We start from the raw sequence: 20274 nt of genomic DNA, 5'->3' as shown, positions 1-20274 counted from the left end.
TGTATCATTGAATCACAACTTCTCAATGCAATCTGCAAGTTCCTAGAGCTGAGAAGATGAGTCTAAAAGAGCTGGTGATGTCAATGATTTGGGAATATACAATCCTACCATTTTTTATTTGGTTATCCACCCTTCCATACCATCATTTCTAATTTCTACATGGATAATAATGTTATTTGAAATTAAAGATCAAGAAAATGAATTCACAGAATAGAATTCTTTCAAAATCTTCTGATAAGTTTCTAAAACTTCACTACATTTACAAAAATATATTTAATCATTATTCTGTTCATTTACGTTACTACCTTCTTGTATTGGCCTGAATTCACATGCTTTGCAAGATGACCATTTGCCAACATAATTATGATTTTTTTTACATTCATAAGAAATCATTTGCAATTATTTTAACGTACTGATATATACTTAGCAGAAATAAGCTAAAATCTTTTAAAATATTTCCAAGACTGCTTTTACTTAACTCTGATTCAATGTTCTTGAGTTAAATAATACAAATCTAATGTGGTTTAACAGTCCATTGGGTATGATTTTCTTTGGGGTTTTGGCAGATAATATGATAGATTGAGTTTGAACTTTGATCACTGGCTATGGAAAGTCTGTGAGACCTTTTTGCAGACAAGACAGGTAGATTTATCATGAATAATATTAGCACAGGTTGTTGTGAGTATATTGTTTGTAATACACAGAAAAATTAAAGGGCCAGCTTTGCTGATTAATATGTGACAGTAGCTGAACAATGAAGTCAGACATGAGTTTTCTTTAGCCAACCATAAAGTAATTGATTTGTGGGCAATTCAGGTTTAAAACTGAATAGGTTTGATTCATTTATGTCCAAGAAAAGGTTACTGTTGTTAGCAATCAAAAAGTACTCCCCAAAGAGGAAAAACAAAACAAAAAAAGTATTACCAAATATTAGGAGCTTTTAGCACAAGATAGAACAAAAAAACTTGGTGGTTAGGAGAGCTAAGCTAAACCATCTATTCTTTATGAGTTTCTTGATATAAAATGTACTCCCTAATGTTGAGAAGCAACAATTTAACACCAGTCCACTTTTTGTTTTATTTCTTATCCCATTTATTTTTGATTGGATGTTCACAACTTAATACTTCCAAGGGCCACATAGAGTAGTTTTGCCCTAGAAAAGGGGGATTTATGTGATTTCTAGCTTTTTTTATTTGGTGCCCTTGGCATCACCTACTTTCCTGGGACAAAAAAGAAAAATTACTTTAATGTTAAATTGACTGATGGCCCATTCTGATTTCCTGAGATTACTACTAATGAAAAAATACTTAATATTAAGAAATAGAAGCTATGAAATATAAAATTTACAAAAGCTATCTGCCTTAAAAGGCCCATATCAGCCATTGTCATTATATGATGTCAGCTTATATCAGTTGCTATCTAGACTCCAACAAAGAGTTAAATAAGCGGGCAAGAAAATTCGTATAGCTAGATTTAAAGATGGGCCGACATTTTTTTTACCCTGGGCCATAACTAAGTCAATTTCCAAGATGTTATATCACTAAGGATAAAACTAAGCTATGCAACAATGATATTGCATTATTTTTCAGAAAGAACTTTTAGCATACATAATTAAATATTAATTGAACATATGTGTATGCATATATTTTGAATTTTATTCTCCATATGGATAAAAATGTCCTCTGTGGCAACTTATAGAAGTTTAGGATATTTTTAATGTGATTTTTAAAAAAAATAAAAATAACACTGAAATAGAATTTACCATATTCTTACTTGCTGTATTTCATTTCTGGATAAAGGGTCTGTTTTAGATTTAGTTCCATTATTGAAATAAAATTATAAAGCTAGTTATGGTGTAATGGGAAAAATGAGATGTATGGGAAAATGTTATCGGAAACGTAATGGGAAAAATATTTACTTTGTAGACAGACAAACCTTATTAAGTGGCTCTGCCACTTAATGATGTGACTGACCTTGGGTAAGGTGCTTAACTTTCTTAAAGTCACTTGTAAGATAGAAAATACCTGCCTTGCCAGCTGGTAGTGTTAAATAAGAATTGAACAAAGCGTGGTACACAAATGTTCAAAAATATGTTTCCCTTTCTCCCATCCACAGAGAAAATGAGATCCTAGAGTAATGACTGTTTTTATCCCTTATATGATATTTAAAAGAACAGATTTTGTATTTTCTAATATGGTCCATTTTTTTAATTAACAGTTTTATCAAGCTCTACTTCACGTACCATACAACCCACCACCCACTTAAAGTATACAATGCAATGGCTTTTCGTATGTTCACAGAACTGTGCAACCATGGCGACGATCAATTCTGTTTACCACAATCAATTTTATATTTTCATTATCCCCAAAAAGAAACCTCGATCCCCTTAAGTCATCACTCTCCAATCCTCCCATATTGTTCATCCCTTGACTTTCCTATACTGAACATTTCATATAAGTGGAATCATATATTATGTGGTCAATTGTGACTGACTTCTTTCCCTTAACATGATGTTTTGAAGATTCATCCATGTTGTAGCATATGTCAATATTATTCCTTTTTATTCATTTTTATTAGAATAATATTCTGTTGTATTTATACACCACATTTTATTTATCATTCTTCAGGTGATGGATATTTGGGTTGTTTCCATTTGGGTAGAACTACTGTATTATATGGTAACTCTGTTTAACCATTTGCCAAACTTCCAGACAATTTTCCAGAGTATCTGCATGCAACATTTTACATCCCTACCGGCAGTGTTATTAGGATTCCATTATCTCCACATTCTTGCCAACGCTTGTTATTATGCTTTGTTTTGTTAAATTATAGCTATCCTAGTGTGTGTGAAATGGTATCTCAATGTGCTTTTCATTTGCCTTTCTTTCTTTTTTTTTAAGATTTATTCATTTATTTATGAGAGACACAGAGGGAGGCAGACCTAGGCAGAGGGAGAAGCAGGCTCCCAGCAGGGAGCCTGATTTGGGACTCAATCCCAGGATCCCAGGATCATACCCTCATTTGCCTTTCCAAGTGGCTTATGATGTTGAGCATCTTTTCATGTGCCTACTGGCCATCTGTATATCTTCTTCATAGGAATGTCTACTAGGATCTTTTGTTCATTTTTAGTTGGGTCATTTGTCTTTTTACTATTGAATTCTAATAGTTCTTTATATATTCTAGATATAACCCCCTTATCACATATGTGGTTCTTTCCCCCCCCCATTATTTTCCCATTTTTTTTCACCTCAACATTCCCCACCCAACTTAGTACAACATCTTCACAGCTTTATTCTTACCAGGTCTTTTAGAATTTTTAATTTTTCCCCCATCCTAAGTAATTCATATTCAATTAAATGACAGGCACTTCTGAATAAGTTTTTAAGTCAATGTGATGAAATAAGTTTTTAACGCAAGGTATTTTGTCATTAGGATTCCCCTTTCCATGTGCTTAAATACCATATATATTTTAGTGGCAATTTTGGTTAAAAGTCTACTATTTGAGTAGGAAAAAAAGAGCCCTCAATTATTTATGCCAACTGAATATATACATGGACAAATTATTTGCAGAAAAAAATTCTTTAGGCACTAGAGTGATTTTCTTGACATAAATTTCTTAATTTTTTTCCTTATTAGCTCCTTATTAGCTCCTGTTATTTGCCTCCTCAAAACACAGAGAACTTCACTCAAAATAATGTCACCTTTGGGACACCTGGGTGGCTCAGCGGTTGAGTGTCTGCCTTTGGCTCAGGGCATGATCCTGGGATCGAGTCCCACACTGGGGTCCCTGCATGGAGCCTGCTTCTCCCTCTGCCTGTGTCTCTGCCTCTCTCTCTCTCTCTCATGAATAAATAAATAAAATCTTTTTAAAAAATAATGTCACTTTTGGTTGTAAAGTTTCATCTTATCCAGTACCATATCTAAAGTGGAGGAAAAAGGCATATTTCAATGCAGGTATTTGAATTACTTGTGCAGTACACATAGGCATGTTGATGATGTTAATGAATGCTTTCCTCCAGATCACATTTTATGATTCAAGTTTGGAATATTAAAATGTTTCCACTGTAGTCATGTCACAATATAATAATAACTTATATATTCAAGGCATTGGTCTTACAAAATCATTTCACATATATGATCTCATCAATATGGCTTAGAGGTCTGTACATGGTAACAGAGAAAAAGGATGAGAAGGGTAGTGTAGTGTTTCTCAAAGTGTGGCTCAGAGACCACAGTCATAGGATCATCTTGACAACTGAGCAAAAAGACTAACTGCAGGACTCAATTGTAGCCAAAAAGTATCCAAGATACAGGGGATGTGCCTCACAAATCTGCTTTTTAAAATAATTGTTCCAGATGACCCCAATTCATGCTAAAGTTTGACAACCACTGATGTAGTTAAACAACCAAACAAATAAATCACATAATATGTTTCAGAATGAAAAGATAGTGAGCAAATTACTTAACTTCTTTGACCCCATTGTCTCACCTTCTCAGGAACATCTCAGGATTGTTTAATAATGAGTATATGTCAATCACCCAGTGCATTGCCTTGTCCAGAGTAGGCACTCAATAAATAGCAGTTACTAGTTTTTTAAACAACACCTCTAGGGCATTCTTCTCAGAATAATGGGTGAGGAGAGCATTTAGTGGAAGAAACAGTGTATGCAAAACAGAAAGGGCAATCATGTCATGCAAATCACTCACTATAACTGTGCAGGGGGAGTGAGTAGGAGTAATAATAAATAAATCTGGAAAAGAAGGATTGGGCTAGATAAGAGGACACTACATTCAGAGTACAGAGTTGGGATTTTTCACAGTAAGCCATGAAGCCATTGAAGAATTGTTTAATTATAGAAATTTTCTAGCACCATCAAAAGTAGAACAATATAATAAAGTAGTATATACACAATACTCAAGATTCAATAATTACCAACATTTCGTCACATTGACTTATCCATTTCTTTTTTACTTTGCTCTTTTCTTTGCCAAAATATCTTAGAGGTATCCCCAGCTTTCATGTTATTTCACCTTCCATCCCTTCGTATTTGTCCATAGAATACACAACCCTTTCATACATAACCACAATTCGTTTGTCATACCTAAAAAAGTTAACAGTATTTCTTTGGTATCATCTACTACCCTGTCCATAATTTCCACATGTCCCCAATGGTCTTAAAAATGTCCCTTTATAGTTTTTAAAAATTAGACTTCAAACTCAGTCTACACATCACAGATGGCTATTTGGTTTCGCAAATTTCTTTAATCTAGAAAATGCCCTCACCCATCATTACTTATGTCATTGGCTTATTGCAAAAACTAGGCAATTTCTTTACATAAAATATTATACGTTCTGGATTTGTCTGTGGGTTCCCTTGGGAGTGGGGATGGACATTTAAATTGTTTTTCAATTCCTCCATACTTCCTAGAAGTGGACGTTTTCTCTGAGACTTATTTAGATTCAGGTTCAGCATTTTGGGCAGGAGCCCTTCATGGGGGTGCTGTGGACATCCTCTTGCATCAAAGTAGAAGGCACAACAGGTCTGTTTGTCCTGCTTTCAGTAATGCTAATACTGGTCAGTTGTTTCAGGAGATAAAAACCTGATACCACTGTGATAAATTTCCCCATCATCTTTCAATGAATAATCTCAACCAACTGAAGATTATTGACTAAATCAATTCTTTATTAGGTGTCACAAAATAGTGATGTTCTAATTCTAGCATTCATTCTATGCATATAGACTGGAATTTGTGTGTAAAGAATTATTCTGGAAGAAATAGACAGCAATACAATAATAGTAGGGGATTTGTACACCCCACTTTCAGCAATAAATAGATCATCTAGGCAGAAAGTCAATAAGGAAATATTGAACTTAATCTACATGTTAGACCAAATGGACCTAATAGACAGGTATAGAACATCCCATCCAACAGCAGCAGAATACACATTCTTCTCAAGTGCACATAGAACATTCTCCAGGATATATTGTATATTACATTACAAAACAAGTCTTAATAAATTTGAGAAGACTGAAATCATATCAAGCATCTTTTCTGGCCACAATGCTATGAAACTAGAAATTAATTATAAGAAGAAAACTGGAAAATTCACAAATACATGGAGATTAAGCAACATGCTCGTGAACAACCAATGGGTCAAAGAAGAAATGAAAAAAAATAAAAATAAAAAACATCTTGAGACAAATGAAAGTGGAAACAGCATACCAAAATTTATGGGCAGCAAAAGGAGTTCTAAGGTGGATGTTTATAGACATAAATGCCTACATTATGAAAAAAAAGAGAGATCTCAAATAAACAACCTAATTTTACACTTGAAGGAACTAAAAAAAGAACAAACTAAGCCCAAAGTTAGTAGAAAGAAGGAAATAACAAAGATGAGAAATAGAGACTAAAAAGACAATAGAAAATATCAATGAAACTGAGAGGTAGTTTTTTGAAAGGATAAGCAAAATTAACAAATCTTTAGCTAGATTAGCTAAGAAAAAAAAGAGGAGACTCAAATAATATCAGAAATAAAAGACATTATGATCAATAGCACAGAAATAAAAAGGATCACAAGAAATTACTATGAATTATTATATGTCAACCAATTAGATAATCTTTAAGAACAGGCTTAATTCCTAGAAACATACAAGCTGCCAAGAATGAATTATAAAGAAACAGAACATCTGAACAGACTAATCACTGGTAAGGAAATTGAGTCAGTAATCAAAAACTCTCCAACAAAGAAAAGTCTAGGACCAGGTGGCTTCACTGGTGAATTCTAACAAACATTAAGGAAGAATTAATGCCAGTCCATCTCAAACTCTTCCAAAAACTAGAAGAGGAGGGAACATTTCCAAAGTCCTTTTATGAGACCAGCATTACCCTGATACTAAAGCCAGACAAAAGATGCTACAAGAGAGTAAAATTACAGGCCAATATCCCTTATGAACATAGATGCAAAAATCCTCAACAAAATATCAGCAATCATATACTATGACCAAGTGGGATTTATTTCAGGAAAGCAGGGATGATTCATATATGCAAATCAATAAATGTGATATACCACATTAACAAAATGAAGGATAAAAATTATATGATCACTTCAATAGATGCAGGAGAAGCATTTGACAAAATTTAACATCCTTTCATTACAGAAAACCCCATAAACTAGGGATAAAGAGAATGTACTTCAACATAATAAAGGCCATATACATGACAGGCCTATAGCTAACATCATACTCAATGGTGAAAACCTGAAAGCTTTTCTTCTAAGATCAGGAATAAGATAAGGATGGCCATTTTTACCACTTTTACTCTACCAGAGTACTAGAAGTTCTAGCCAGAGCAATTAGGTAATAAAGGGAAATAAAAGGCATCCAAATCAGAAAGGAAGAAATAAAATTGTCTTGTTTGCAGATGATAGATTATATGTAGAAAACCCTCAATACTCCACCCAAAAAACCCTGTTGAACTAATAAATGAATTCAGTAAAGTTTCAGGGTTCAAAATCCATATACAAAAATCAGTTGTATGCCTATACACCAGCAACAAACTATCAGAAAAAGACGTTATGAGAGCAAACAGAATGTGATATTTAGGAATAAATTTAACCAGGGAGTTGAAAGATGTGACTTTCATCAGGTTGGCATTTGTGGAGATTACAGGCCAGTTATTTTGTAGAATGTCTCTAAATGTGAGTTTGCCTCAATGTTTCCTCACATTTAGACTCAGGGTATGCACCTTTCACAAGGCTATTACAGAGATGGCATTGTGTTCTTCCTACTACATTCTGTCAAATGGCACATGGTTTAGATTTGTTCCCTTACTAACGTTATCCACATTAATCACTCAATTAAAAGTGGTGGATGATAGTCTTCTGGGCTGAAAAGTTACTCTTTTTTACTTTGTAATCAATTAGTATTTTGTGAGGAACTACTGTGAGACTATGTAAACTTTCAATTTATTCATTCATTTACTTATATTAATATGCACTAATAATAATATATTATTAAGGTTTCTTATTTTATTCAATAAGTGATAATCTATCACTATCATTATTTACGTGCCTGAATTGTTCTGGATTTGGCAGGTGGGAGCCCCTTCAGGTTGACTCCCTGTCCTGTTACCATTCGTTTGTATTCTGTTCCATTTTTTTCCTATGCCTTTTTTCATTTGATTGAAATGATATACTATTCCTTTTTTTTTTTTTTTTCAAATGAGGCAATTTATTAACCCAGCATTTGTTCTAATGCTTCTTGTTGGCAGCTGCCACCTGTCGGGCAGTTCTGTCCAGATCCCGCTGTCCCCAAGGTGTCCGTTTGCGGCCCCCATCTTGGTCCTTTTCCACCACTTTCAGCCCCTCTAGGGCTCGGAGGACCCTGCAGGCCACACTCTTGGGGCGTCTGCTGAAGTGGCTGGGCATGACCCCGCTTCTCTGGCCCCGCAGAGCTTAGTCACGGGCCGACCCCAGCGCCGCCCGGACGCCTGGGCTTACAGGTGCCGGGCTGTGGAAGCAGCTCGTGTGTAGAACCAGCTCTCATGGTGGGGAGCCAGCTCTTCATGCTCGGCCAGCTTGACAGTGTCCACCTATTCAGGGACTTTCAGCTTCCTAGACTTTTTGAGGAAGGCTGCCAGAGCTCTGATGAACTCCTGCTGGTTCAGATTCCTTTTACAGGAACTCCAGGCATCTGCGGCCTCCGCGCTGCCAGCCAGGGGAAAGTGATATACTATTCCATCTTGTCTTTTACACTTAACCTCTTAACATAGTAGTTTCCACATTTTTACAAAACTCTCCATAAATATAATCCTTAATGACTGTATAGGATTATGCCATAGGCTATATCATAATTTTTTTTTTTTAAGATTTATTTATTTATTTATGATAGACATAGAGAGAGAGAGAGAGAGAGAGAGGCAGAGACATAGGCAGAGGGAGAAGCAGGCTCCATGCACCGGGAGCCCGATGTGGGATTCGATCCCGGGACTCCAGGATCGCGCCCTGGGCCAAAGGCAGGCGCCAAACCGCTGAGCCACCCAGGGATCCCCTATATCATAATTTACTTAACCTTTTCAGCTTTTCCTTATTATATAAATCATGCTTTAATAAATACTTTCACATATAAAACATTTTTTCTTTTCTTTTTTTTTTTTTTTTTGCAGTTTACGTTATTTTCTTAGATTCACTTTCTAGAAGTTGGGTGAAGATGATAAACATTTCCAGGATTCTTAATATATTGTACTTTTCAGAATGAGTATACTATTTTATTTATCCAATAGCATTATACATCAGTGACATTTTACTATGACCTTGCTTAGGGGTAACTTTAAGGATACATAGTTAACATTTGTTGCTATCTTACTGATGTAATCAATGCTTTAAACTATCTGTTAGTATGTGAAAGAGTTAACATGCAAGTAGTGTAAGGTAATATACAAATGAAAAAATATTAGTTTTTATTTGTCAAAATGATGGCATTATTAAACACAGTAGTATACCCCTATTATTATCAGTATGTTTAAAGTGTAAAATCACTTAAAGAAAAAGCAGGTATGGATTTTATGTGTATGTGTGTAATAATAAAGTTTGTTAAATAACTCATATTTACATCACCAGAGAAGAAGAAATGTTTTTTGTTACTCTGGTTTTACACTGGATATTTTAAAAAATGGAGTTTAAGGTTAATGACTTGATAAAATAAAAACATGATTGAAATCAACCAATATGAAATAAATACACACAAGTATACATATTTTATGCAGCTGTTATGTTTTGGAGAGATTTTATATAAATCTGAATTTTTGGATGTATTTTCCTCCTGTTTCTCTCACTTGCCTGCCTTCTGCTGAATTCCCAAAACTTACTGAGGTATTAAGTAATCTTAGTAAGTGTACTTAATAAAATTACATTTGTTGAATATTTTAAGGGAGGTATATTCTAATGTTTCCTATTTTTTGTTTATATGTTCTACTAAAGTAAATGATTGATCATAGGTTTTATAATTTAAGTATTAATAAAGTGAGAATTTTAATTGGATGTTTTGTGTTTTTTTTGTTTGTGGTTTAAGTTAGTTGGATATTTTGAAGTTTCAGTCCCATATTTCAGTCCCATATAAGTCCTTCTATAGAAACAGGAAATAGAAATGCCATTAATGGAGATAATGTCACAGCCTTTCAATATTCTCTAGGGTAGAGAAGCTTGATTGAGTGGGAGGGAAAATGAGGAAATAGCTAAATTGTAAATTTACAAACTAAAAGATTTTGGAATAATTTATTCTGTTTGATTAAAATTATAATCCCATTTCATTAAGAATATCTTTTTAAATATGACATTCAGAGAATGATATGGATCTGATTATAATAATTAGTATTTTTGTAGCCCTTATTATTTGCCAAGTACTAAGTACTTCATATACATCAACTCATTTAATCATCATAGCAACCTATGAGTTAGATACTGTTAGTTTCCATTTTACAGATGAGGAAACAAAGGCATGGAGAGATTAAGCAACTTCCCCAAGTTTACCAGCTAGTAAGTGATACAGCTGGCATCCAAACCCAGGTTTTTTGGCTTGAGTGTCTGTTTTCCTAACCAGCGTGCTCTAATCTCAATGTTACTTCTTATAAAATCTTTGAATTTTGGCCTTACTATTTTCTTGATCTTAGAATAACAATAAACACGCTAATACATACATACACTAACTCAAAGATATTAGGTAAATTTCCTAAGGTACCAGAATTACAAATGTTAATCGAATTTCCTGAAAAGGTATAAGATCAAAGATCCGTCTTTTTTAGAAGGCCAGTTGCCATTAAAAAAGATACTTTTGTAATTCCTAAGTGTTTTTTTTTAATTGTATTTTATTTTTTACTTATTCATGAGAGACACAGAGAGAGAGAGAGAGAGAGAGAGAGAGAGAGAGGCAGAGGGAAAAGCAGGCCCCATGCAGGGAGCTCCATGTGGGACTTGATCCCAGGACTCCAGGATCACGCCCTGGGCCAAAGGCAGGCATAAACCCCTGACCCACCCAGGGATCCCCTCCTAAGAGTTCTAAATGTCCCTCCTTTAATTGGATTTTGTGATAGAAATGGATTATTTGACATCCTGTAGCATCCTTTTGCTAGTTTTAATAGCTGTGGTGACACAATTCTTAGATTTTATTAATTGACAAAAAAGATATGGACCTGTATGCATATTTTGTTGATAGAAAAACATGGAAGGGAGAGTTCATTATAAACAGAAATCTGAAGTGGTCACTCAAATTTTATGGGAAAAAATAATTGGCTTTTTATTTGCTGAATTTCCTTGTAAATCCACAGAATAGTCAGCTGTTGTTCTTATCATAATCTTGTATTTGTGCCAAAGATATTCTGCTATGGGAGAAAAAAGCAATATGATCACATCTCAAGTAATTATTCCTCCTCATTTAATTGCTTAAAGTTTGAGGTAACAGAAATGCTACTTTACTGTTTTGTTTTGTTTTGTTTTTTTTAGAAATGCTACTTTAAAACAATAGCTTTAAAAATGTGGTTGGAATCCAGAAGTTAGATAAAAGAAAGTTAAAATAATGTAGTGTTGTATGGCAGATGCAATAGAGAGGTCAGAAATTAACACTGGTGCTAGGGATGTAGGAGTCACAAATGCGACTGGATATCAAAAGTCTTAAAGCATGGAAATAGGTATTAGAATATAGGAATCAAAAACTTTGGGATATAGGAGTAAAAAATGGTAGGATGAGGGTATCCCCCTCCAAGTTTAGGAGTTAGGTTATGGGGCAGCCCAGGTGGCTCAGCGGCTTAGTGCTGCCTTCAGCCCAGGGTGTGATCCTGGAGACCCTGGATCGAGTCCCATGTCAGGCTCCCTGCATGGAGCCTGCTTCTTCCTCTGTGTCTCTGCCTCTCTCTCTTTCTCTCTGTGTCTCTCATAAATAAATAAAATCTTAAAAAAAAAAAAAGGAGTTAGGTTATGGGAATGAGGATTCATGGGCTGTGGATGAGCTATGAAAATCAAGATGCAAACAGTCTGGTCTTAAACCTCCCACTTAAATGAATTATAAAAGCAGGATAAACTTTATATATGTGTGTGTGTGTGCATATATATGTATACATCTAACACATATGTTAATATGTTACATATATGGCAATTATAAATAAATGAATTTGACAATTACTGTGTATTAACAACTACACAGACACCCAGGCATACACACACATATAGATATATATACAACAACTGCTTGAAGGCACTAGAGAGCAACCAATAGAGACAAGACTTGATTGGCTTCAACCCTTGAGTGCATGAAAGCACTAAGGGCAAGATCTACATTCAGGTCACTTCCCACCTCCGGGGCATTTTGAATTGGCACAAGGGTAATGGAGCTAAGTAGATAATAGCAATCTCAGTGGTCTAGGAGCAGAGATGGGAGTTTAGGAACAAAAGCAGCTGAGATTTGAAGGACAATTCTAGAGAGGAGAAAATTACAGAGATGTGGACCTCCAAATCATTGTACAAATTCCCCTTAAATTATCAGGAAATTCTTAAGATGCATATGCTCAGGATGCAACTTTAAGAAACAGCCAGACAGCAGCACCTGAAGCATTAAACAGAGATTTTAGCAGCTTCACACTATGGAGGAAATGGGGATTATAGTTCAAGCCCCATGAGGTGGCAGTATCTTGGCAAATATTCAGGCTTTCAAGATCTAATAAGATCTAGTAAGAACCATGACCTAGGAATAAGGGCAAAACTAAAATAAACCTGAATTTAAAAGCTGAAAACCAAGTCTCAATTAGATTAAGGTGATTCACTTGTATTCTGTCTACTACAATAAGAAAACTTAATCCTTTTTGTAGAAAGCTGGTATCATCCACAGCCTCTACAATTTTTCTTCTATACTGTCTAACATCCAATAAGAAATTATAAGGCATGCTTAAAAAATAGGACCAAATACCAAAAACCAGGAGGACTTTTTGGAAATTCATATATTGGAGTTATCTTTAGGGGCTTTAAATAATATGATTAAAATGTTCAAGACAATAGAGGGAAGATAAACAATTTCACCAGAGCCTTAGAATCTATTTAAAGAATGGAAGGGGAGGACTCAAATGAAAATTCTGGAACTGAAAATACTATTACTAAAATTAAGATTCCAATAGAGGGTTGTGTAGCAGTTCAGACACAGCAGAATAGAGTTTTTACTAAATGGGTGACAGGTCAGTTAAAAAATTATGCGGATTAAAGCATGATGAGAAAAAAAGAGAAAATACAGAAAAGACTGTAAGAGACATATGGAATACTCAAAAAAAAAAAAAAAAAAAAGAGTCTAAAATACATGTAACTGAAGTTCCAAAAGGAGAAGAGAGAGAAAGGAACAAAAGTAATATTTAAAGAAATGGAGAATTTTCAAATACTGATAAAAAATATAAGATTTCATATTGAAGAAGCCTTATGAATCCCAAGCAGGATCACACATACACACACACACACACACACACACACACAGTTACACTGTACTCAAACTGCTGAAGACCAAAAAGAAAGAAAAAAATTTAAAACAGGGGGGTGGGAGAAGGAGTTGTTTTACCTGCAAAGGAGCAATAGACCATTGGCTAACTTCTCAATAGAAACAATGGCAACGAGAAATCAAGGGAAAAGACTTTTTTTTTTTTATGCTGAGAACATTTGTTTTAAAAGACAAAAATGGAATTCGATACCTAGCAAAACTATCCTTTAAAAAAATGCAGGTGAAATAACGATGTATTCATGTTCACCAAGGCTGGATTTGTCACTAATAAACGCGAACTATAAGAAATAGCAAAGTAATTTTTCACACGACGGTGCAACGCCCCCAGCAGAAAGCTTCAATCTTCAAGAAGGAATGAAGAGCACCAGAAAGGAGTGACTTTGACCCACTCTTGTTCAAATAAATTGTCATTCCAACGGAATCATTTGGTGTAAAATACAAGCTCACCTTAAGTGAACCATAGGCAAGAAGTAGTAAGAGGTGAGCTAGAATTTTACAAGTCAACAGTGTCGGTTTAACTTTAAACCAAATAAAGTCAAAAAGGAGATGGAAGCTGGGGTCCGGGAGTCAGGGGTCAAGCACAGCGGTTGGCGCCAGGGCATCAGAGGGTGCGGCTGGGGGCGCGGCCGGGTGGGCTGCTCGGGGAACAAGCGCGGTGGCGCCGATGGGGCATCGGAAGCCACGGCAAGGGCTGTACCCTGGGGCTTAGGGATCAGCAGTTTGGGGGAGATTCAAGGCCAGGGGTCATGGCTGACGGTTGGGCGGCGGGGCCAGTGTCCAGGGAAAGCTGCGGGACGTTAGGACCCTCGGCGCTTCAAACTTGGTGCGCGGGCGGTTGGGAGGCCCGGCGCCGCGGTCCCCGCCTCCCCCTCGCGCGCCGCCCCCCGCCCCCGTCAGGCCCCGCCCCCGTCAGGCCCCGCCCCCGCCCCGTCAGGCCCCGCCCCCCGCCCGTCAGGCCCCGCCCCGTCCAGCGCCGCGGACGCACCGGCGGCGCGGCGGAGGCGACGACCGCGCTGGGCGAGCCAGCGGCGCAGGGACCCCGCGGGCGGCTGGGGCTTCCGCGGCGCCCGCCTGCGCTCCCTCCCCTCGGGCGCTCGGGGCGGCCGGCCGGCCGGCGCCGCCTCCCGGGAAGATGGCGCTGCACTTCCAGGTCAGTGGGCTCTGCACCGCGGGCCCGCGCTCCGCCGCTCCGCCGCTCCGCCGCTCCGCCGCCCCGCCAGCGCGGCGGGACGCTGCGGCTCGGAGGCCGAGGGCCGCGGCCCGCCGCCTCGGGGCCGCAGCCCCCTCCCCGGCCGGGGCCTCGGGCACTGGCCTGGGCTCACGCCCCGGCCCGGGCCCCTGCGTGGCGGGCGCCGCGGCGGGGCCGGCTCCGGAGCTCGCCCCTCGGGGAGGTGTGGAGGCCGCGGACCGGGAGCGCGGCCGGGCCGGGCCGGGCCGGGCCGTCCCTCCCGCCGCGGCTCGGTCGCCGGCCCCCGCACGGTTGCGGCGGCGGGGGCCGGGGTCCACCGGGGTCCACCGGGGTCCACCGGGGGCCGGCGGCCGCGGCTGGGTTTGTAATCGGCTAGAGCGGGCAGGGGCTGTATCTGCAGGCGGGTGTGGAGGAGTGTTTTGCAGCCGCCTTCCTGGAGGAGGAAACCCGGGCAGCGAGCCCGAGGGGCGCGGAGATCGCGACGGGACGCGCGCTGGACGAGGAGGTTCGCGTACTCTCGGGCTGCGCCCGCGTGCGCGGCCAGTTATTCATTCAGCAAACATTAATGGAGCCCCTCGCCGCGTCTCCAGCACGGTGCACAGTTCTGGGATAAAGGATTACATCATCGTGCCATCCGTGCCCTCCTAGAATTCGCAGAGAATTACAGTACGTGTGAAAATGATACGGTAGAATTAATCACAGGCTATCATGGCAGCCTCCGGGGGGGGGGGGGGTGCGTGCGCGCGTGTTGAGGAGTGCGGCGGAGCTGCTCGGCCTGGCAGAGCAGATGCTTTGAATTTCCTTGAGCGCCCATTCGGCCGGTTGGGTACTGAATTGCACTGCAGACGGCTCCAACAAAACTAGGACTTCTACTTTCAGGGAACTTGCAGCCTAGTGGGCCTTGAAAGAATTGTAGGAGCCAGCCACGTGAAGGAAGGCGAAGGGAAAGTTACCGAGGCAGAAGGACCATGTCACGGTGGCCAGGAACTGTGCAAGAACATGGCACACGGCAGGAAGTTTGGTCTGGCAGGAGCGTACGGTTCACATAAACTGGAAGAGGGGGGCAGGCTGTGGATGGCAGGAGTCACCTTGGAGGGGTTGTCAGTTTCATAATGTGGTGACAGTGTGTCTATGTGTCATGTTCCTCTCGTAGACTTCTTTGGACTGCCTGTGGTCATACTGACTCATTTCTTACTTATTGATTCTTCCAAAGGATCTTTTCTTTCCAGCCAGCCACTCTCCTGTCCGGTAATTGACAGCTTCAGGACTTACAGACCAGGAAGCAGTGAGCCCCACACATTACCGTTTGACTCCTTGCCATTTCTAAGGATGTCAAAGTAATGTTATTTATTTCCACTTTGGTAAACATGCCCCCTGGGAAATTTTCACAGGGAGGACTTACAGGTTGCAAATAGGTAATCGGGTGTTCATAGTTCTGGTGTAAATCTTGAGGGTAAAGACTGTGGTGGAAGTTTGGAAGTTTTCAGACTTAGGAAGGTGATGCATAAATGTCAATACCTCAGTCCTGGAAGACTTCTTCATACTTAGGTAGGGTGTTGGAAAAACTGGTTTTCCAGGAATGTATTTCACAGCAGCTTGAAAGTGTAGTTGGACAAATAAAAGATCAGTTTTGAGAGCTAGAAAAAAGCTCTGAAATTTCTCAGTTTGAAGTATTTCCAGCATATGAAACCATATTCTGCAGTTAATTCAAGGAACATTGACTACTAATAATAACTGGTACCTAGCATTTTGAATTTTCACATGCTTATTAGTTTTTTGAGCCCCACAACTAATTTGAGAGGTATGTACATATGTATTATTCTTGAAGACACTGAATCTTAGAACATTTGTGACTTCCCAAGGCTATAGAGTAACCCTAGTAATTCGTAATTCCATATTCTTTCACATCAATATCTTACTGTCATCTACTCACCAGGGTAGCTAGTAAAAACTTATGCCATTAGGGTGATGAGTAAAGATGTGGACCTGTGTGAGGTGAGGTTAGAGTACTTCTTCACAATCTTTTTCATATCATGGCATACATAATAAATGGTAATTGTCTTGTTCATTGACATAAACTGCTCACAGCCAAAAGCCTGGTTGCCTAAAGGGTAGAAGAATCAATATGCCAGGCATATCATTCAAGGTACATGCATTCTAGTTAGGAAGCTGTGAGTGAGTTGGAATACTTTATCCCAAAAGAGACAATGGATATGGATTATCTCATCCGAGAGGAGACAGTCCAGATTAGGGGGAGGAAGACAGAGTGAGGAAAGATAGAGTTGGGAACGGGTAAGATACAAGAATTTCAGTTAGAACAGATTGATGTGAGAATCAAGAGGTAATGTCAGGGGCCTTCGCTCGCTCGCTCTCTCGCTCGCTAGCTACCTGCTCCCGGTGGCCCTGAAGGCCTGTGGGCCAGGGGCGGCCCCAAAGAGTAGGAGGCGGAGGGGGAGCAGGTGGGCTGGTCCAAGTGTTGAGGCGCTGCACTCGTGCATCAGGAGGAGGAGGAGGAGGAGGAGACTGCAAGGATAGGCCCAGGAGCAGTGGTGTCCAAAGAGAAACAAGTGAAAAATGTCAACATGGAAAATGCCCAGCAGGAAAATGAAGAACAGGGCCCTGTGCAGAATGAAGAGGAATCACGCAATTCGAGAGGGAGTGAAGAGCCAGAAGAATGGAAGAAATGTTAAACTGGGGCAAGTGAGACGACTTGTCCCTAATTTTCGATGGGCCGTACCTAACAAGCATATTGATCACAATGAAATGGGAGATGATGTGGAAAAGTTTGTAGGGCAAATGATGGAGATCAGGAGAAAGACTAAGGAGTAGCAAATGAGGCATCATAAGCACTTCCAAACTCCTGAACCTGATAATCATTATGACTTTTGCCTTATACCTTGAATGTTAAGGTTTTCCCTGAGGTTAATAATGTGGCCTCTGCTCCACAGGCTTGTAATTTTGTGATTTACTTCTTCTGTAAACCTTTTGGTGTTTCCAGTTACCAGTTTGTAATTAAATACTGTTTTGTCTCTGTAAAACTTTCTGTCTAGCAGGACAATTTCACCCAGTTTTAGAAAAAACTATTCTTTTCATAATGTAAACTTAATAAAGCAGTTGAAAAAGCAAAAAAAAAAAAAAGGTAATGTCAGGAAAAATTTAGAGTACTCATTTGGTCGATCTTTTTGTTCTCAGAATTGTTCCAGGACCAAGGACTATGGCTATGCTTCTTAATACCCAGCCAGGCCACCTGATTTGGTCTAGATGTGATTGTGCCCTGTTATATTTGAACATGATGGTAACAAGATGGGAAAGAGGTTTGCGAAAGATCATGACAGCATGGACTTGAATGGGAGAAGTTATAGACAGACAATCAATATAGGGTATTATAATTTATCACGAATCGAAGGAATTATTTACAATTTATTCTTGATCTGCTGTGTGCCAGGCACTGGGTTTAGCTTTCTGTCTTCTATCTTACTCTTCACAGTTATTTTGGAAGATGGATATTAACTACCTGCAGTTTCAAAAGTGAGATTTAGAAAGGTTAAGTAATTTGCTTGGGATCAATAAGAGGCAGATTCCAAAGCTTCCACTCTCATTCCCGAAGAAGCTGCTGAAAAAATCCAGGGCACTAGAGGCTACTGTTAGAATATATTATTCTATTCCTCTGTTGTCCATGAATATCAGGTAGAAGTGTTAAGTCTGAGGCTCTAGTTAAAAAAAGAATTGTTAGGATTTTATTACAAATCAGGTGTATACCAGAAACTAGCTAAACTGTGGGGTTTCAGGGCATAGTTCACCAGAGTGCCCTCACTTCTGACACCAACTGCATATTTGAGGTTTTCCTAGAACCATGCTTAGATTTGATAATTTATCAAAAAGACTCAAATAATTTACTGAAAGTTGTCATATACATGCAGTTTATTCCAGGGAAAGTACACAGATTAAAATTGATGAAAAGAGATGCAATGTGCAGAGTCTGAGGGGGTTCCAAAACAAAGCTCTTGCTGTCTTTAAGACATGTTACTCTCCCAGCCTGTATGTAGGACAGTATGCATTGGGAACTTTTTATTGAGGCTTCATTATGTAGTGATTGAGTATTGATTGCCCACATAATTGATCTCAGTCTTTAGGCTAATACTAATGTGATCCAAAGCCGGCCCCCCCCCCCCCCCCCAAACACGTGGTTGGTCTTTCTGGTGTGGCCAGCTCCCAGTTTAAGACTGTGGAGTGTGTACCCTCCCAACTCCTGGCCCCTAAGCAAAAACAGTCTGATCAGGTATGACCTAGGTTAAGCTTCCAGAATCCGAGGGTAAAGGCTAGATTTTTCTTTGGGCAAGGCCAAACTCTTAACTATACAAGAGAGACTAAGGAGAAGGAAGAGGCAAAATTAACATCAAAATTGTAAATCTAGATCCTGGTCTAGACCTTTGAAACCACTGAAAACAAAGAGCCACTTGAAGTAGAAATCTGTGGGAAGTATGTTCAATTCAGTTTCTGACATTTTTGTGGTTTTATCATCTTTCTGGATTTCCAAGAGAAAGAAATTGGTAGATACAAAGATGGTGAGCAGACAGGGTTGAAGGTATGGAGTAGGACATTTCCTGCTTATTCTCCCTACAGACTGAAGATAAAGGGTGGCAAGATGGCAAGGTGATAAGGAGACATGTTCTTGAGGTCTGTAGACTTGTATTTATTTGGCTCAAAATTGACCATTTACTCCACACTTGATCTTAAGCAACTTATATATATATTTGATCTCTCCGCCTCAGTTTTTTTGGTCTTAAAATGGGTGTACTACAAATATATACTCTGCAGGAGTCTACTTTTCAGGATTGGTTGCAAATAAAAGATGGAAATTCTTTTGTAAACTATAAAACTTTAAAAACAAATACTATCTAATTCATTGTAGAAGGAAGAGTTCCAAAAGACCCAGGAATAAGCCTTCAGGTATACCCAGGAAAAAGTAGTAAAGGGAAAAAGAAACAAAGATTTGTGACTTCGGGATGAAAGTGTTTTCTATTAAGGATAATCAAGAACTTTAATTCCAGATGGCAGGAAAGATACAGAGAAGTAATTGAAAAGAGTTTTAAATTCAATTGGGGTGGGATTTTTGTGGCTCATCAATTTATTTTTTATTAGGGGCCATTTTTTTTCCCTAGAACAAAAGCCATCCTTTTTTTTTTTTTTTTTTAGCTTAATATTGAGGTGTACTTGACAAATAATAAACAACACATATTTAAATTGTGCAGGAGACTGACATGTTTACATCTGTGAAACCATGACTAAAATCAAGATAATGAGCATATCTATCACCCCCCAAAATTTCCTCTTGTTCTTTTGTAACCCCCCATTGCTGGCCCCCCATCCTGTTCTTCTTTCCTCCCTTCCTATCCGCAACCTGTGATCTGCTTTCTGTTCCTATAATACCCTCCAATATATACTCTTTTTATCTGTTTTTTGTTTGTTTTATTCAGCATCTACCCATTGATGGATACATCTGTGAGAATTACTGAATAGAAAGAAGTCACATCATTTAGGGGTTAATTTGTATGTCAA

General features: G+C 38.9%; 1 protein-coding gene and 2 pseudogenes across 6 annotated transcripts in view; 2 read left to right on the top strand and 1 right to left on the bottom strand.

Moving 5' to 3' along the window:
* Window positions 1–8251: 8251 nt before the first annotated feature.
* LOC100682813 lies at window positions 8252–8693 on the bottom strand (annotated as a pseudogene).
* Window positions 8694–14582: 5889 nt separating this feature from the next.
* Window positions 14583–20274, top strand: part of RANBP17 (RAN binding protein 17) — a 301098-nt gene continuing 295406 nt past the window's right edge. For all 6 annotated transcript variants that reach the window (XR_005358198.1, XR_005358199.1, XM_038534775.1 and 3 more), the window contains exon 1: window positions 14583–14676. Coding sequence is in view for 4 of the 6 variants with exons in the window: in XM_038534775.1 (XP_038390703.1) it covers window positions 14659–14676 (18 nt within the window). In the remaining 2 variants the exon portion in view is untranslated. The remainder of the gene's footprint in view (window positions 14677–20274) is intronic.
* On the top strand, window positions 15424–17830 carry LOC119876174 (annotated as a pseudogene).

Source organism: Canis lupus, chromosome 4 (assembly GCF_011100685.1).
Source record: "Canis lupus familiaris isolate Mischka breed German Shepherd chromosome 4, alternate assembly UU_Cfam_GSD_1.0, whole genome shotgun sequence".
Classification (NCBI taxonomy): domain Eukaryota; kingdom Metazoa; phylum Chordata; class Mammalia; order Carnivora; family Canidae; genus Canis; species Canis lupus.
This window is presented reverse-complemented; position numbering and strand designations above follow the sequence as displayed.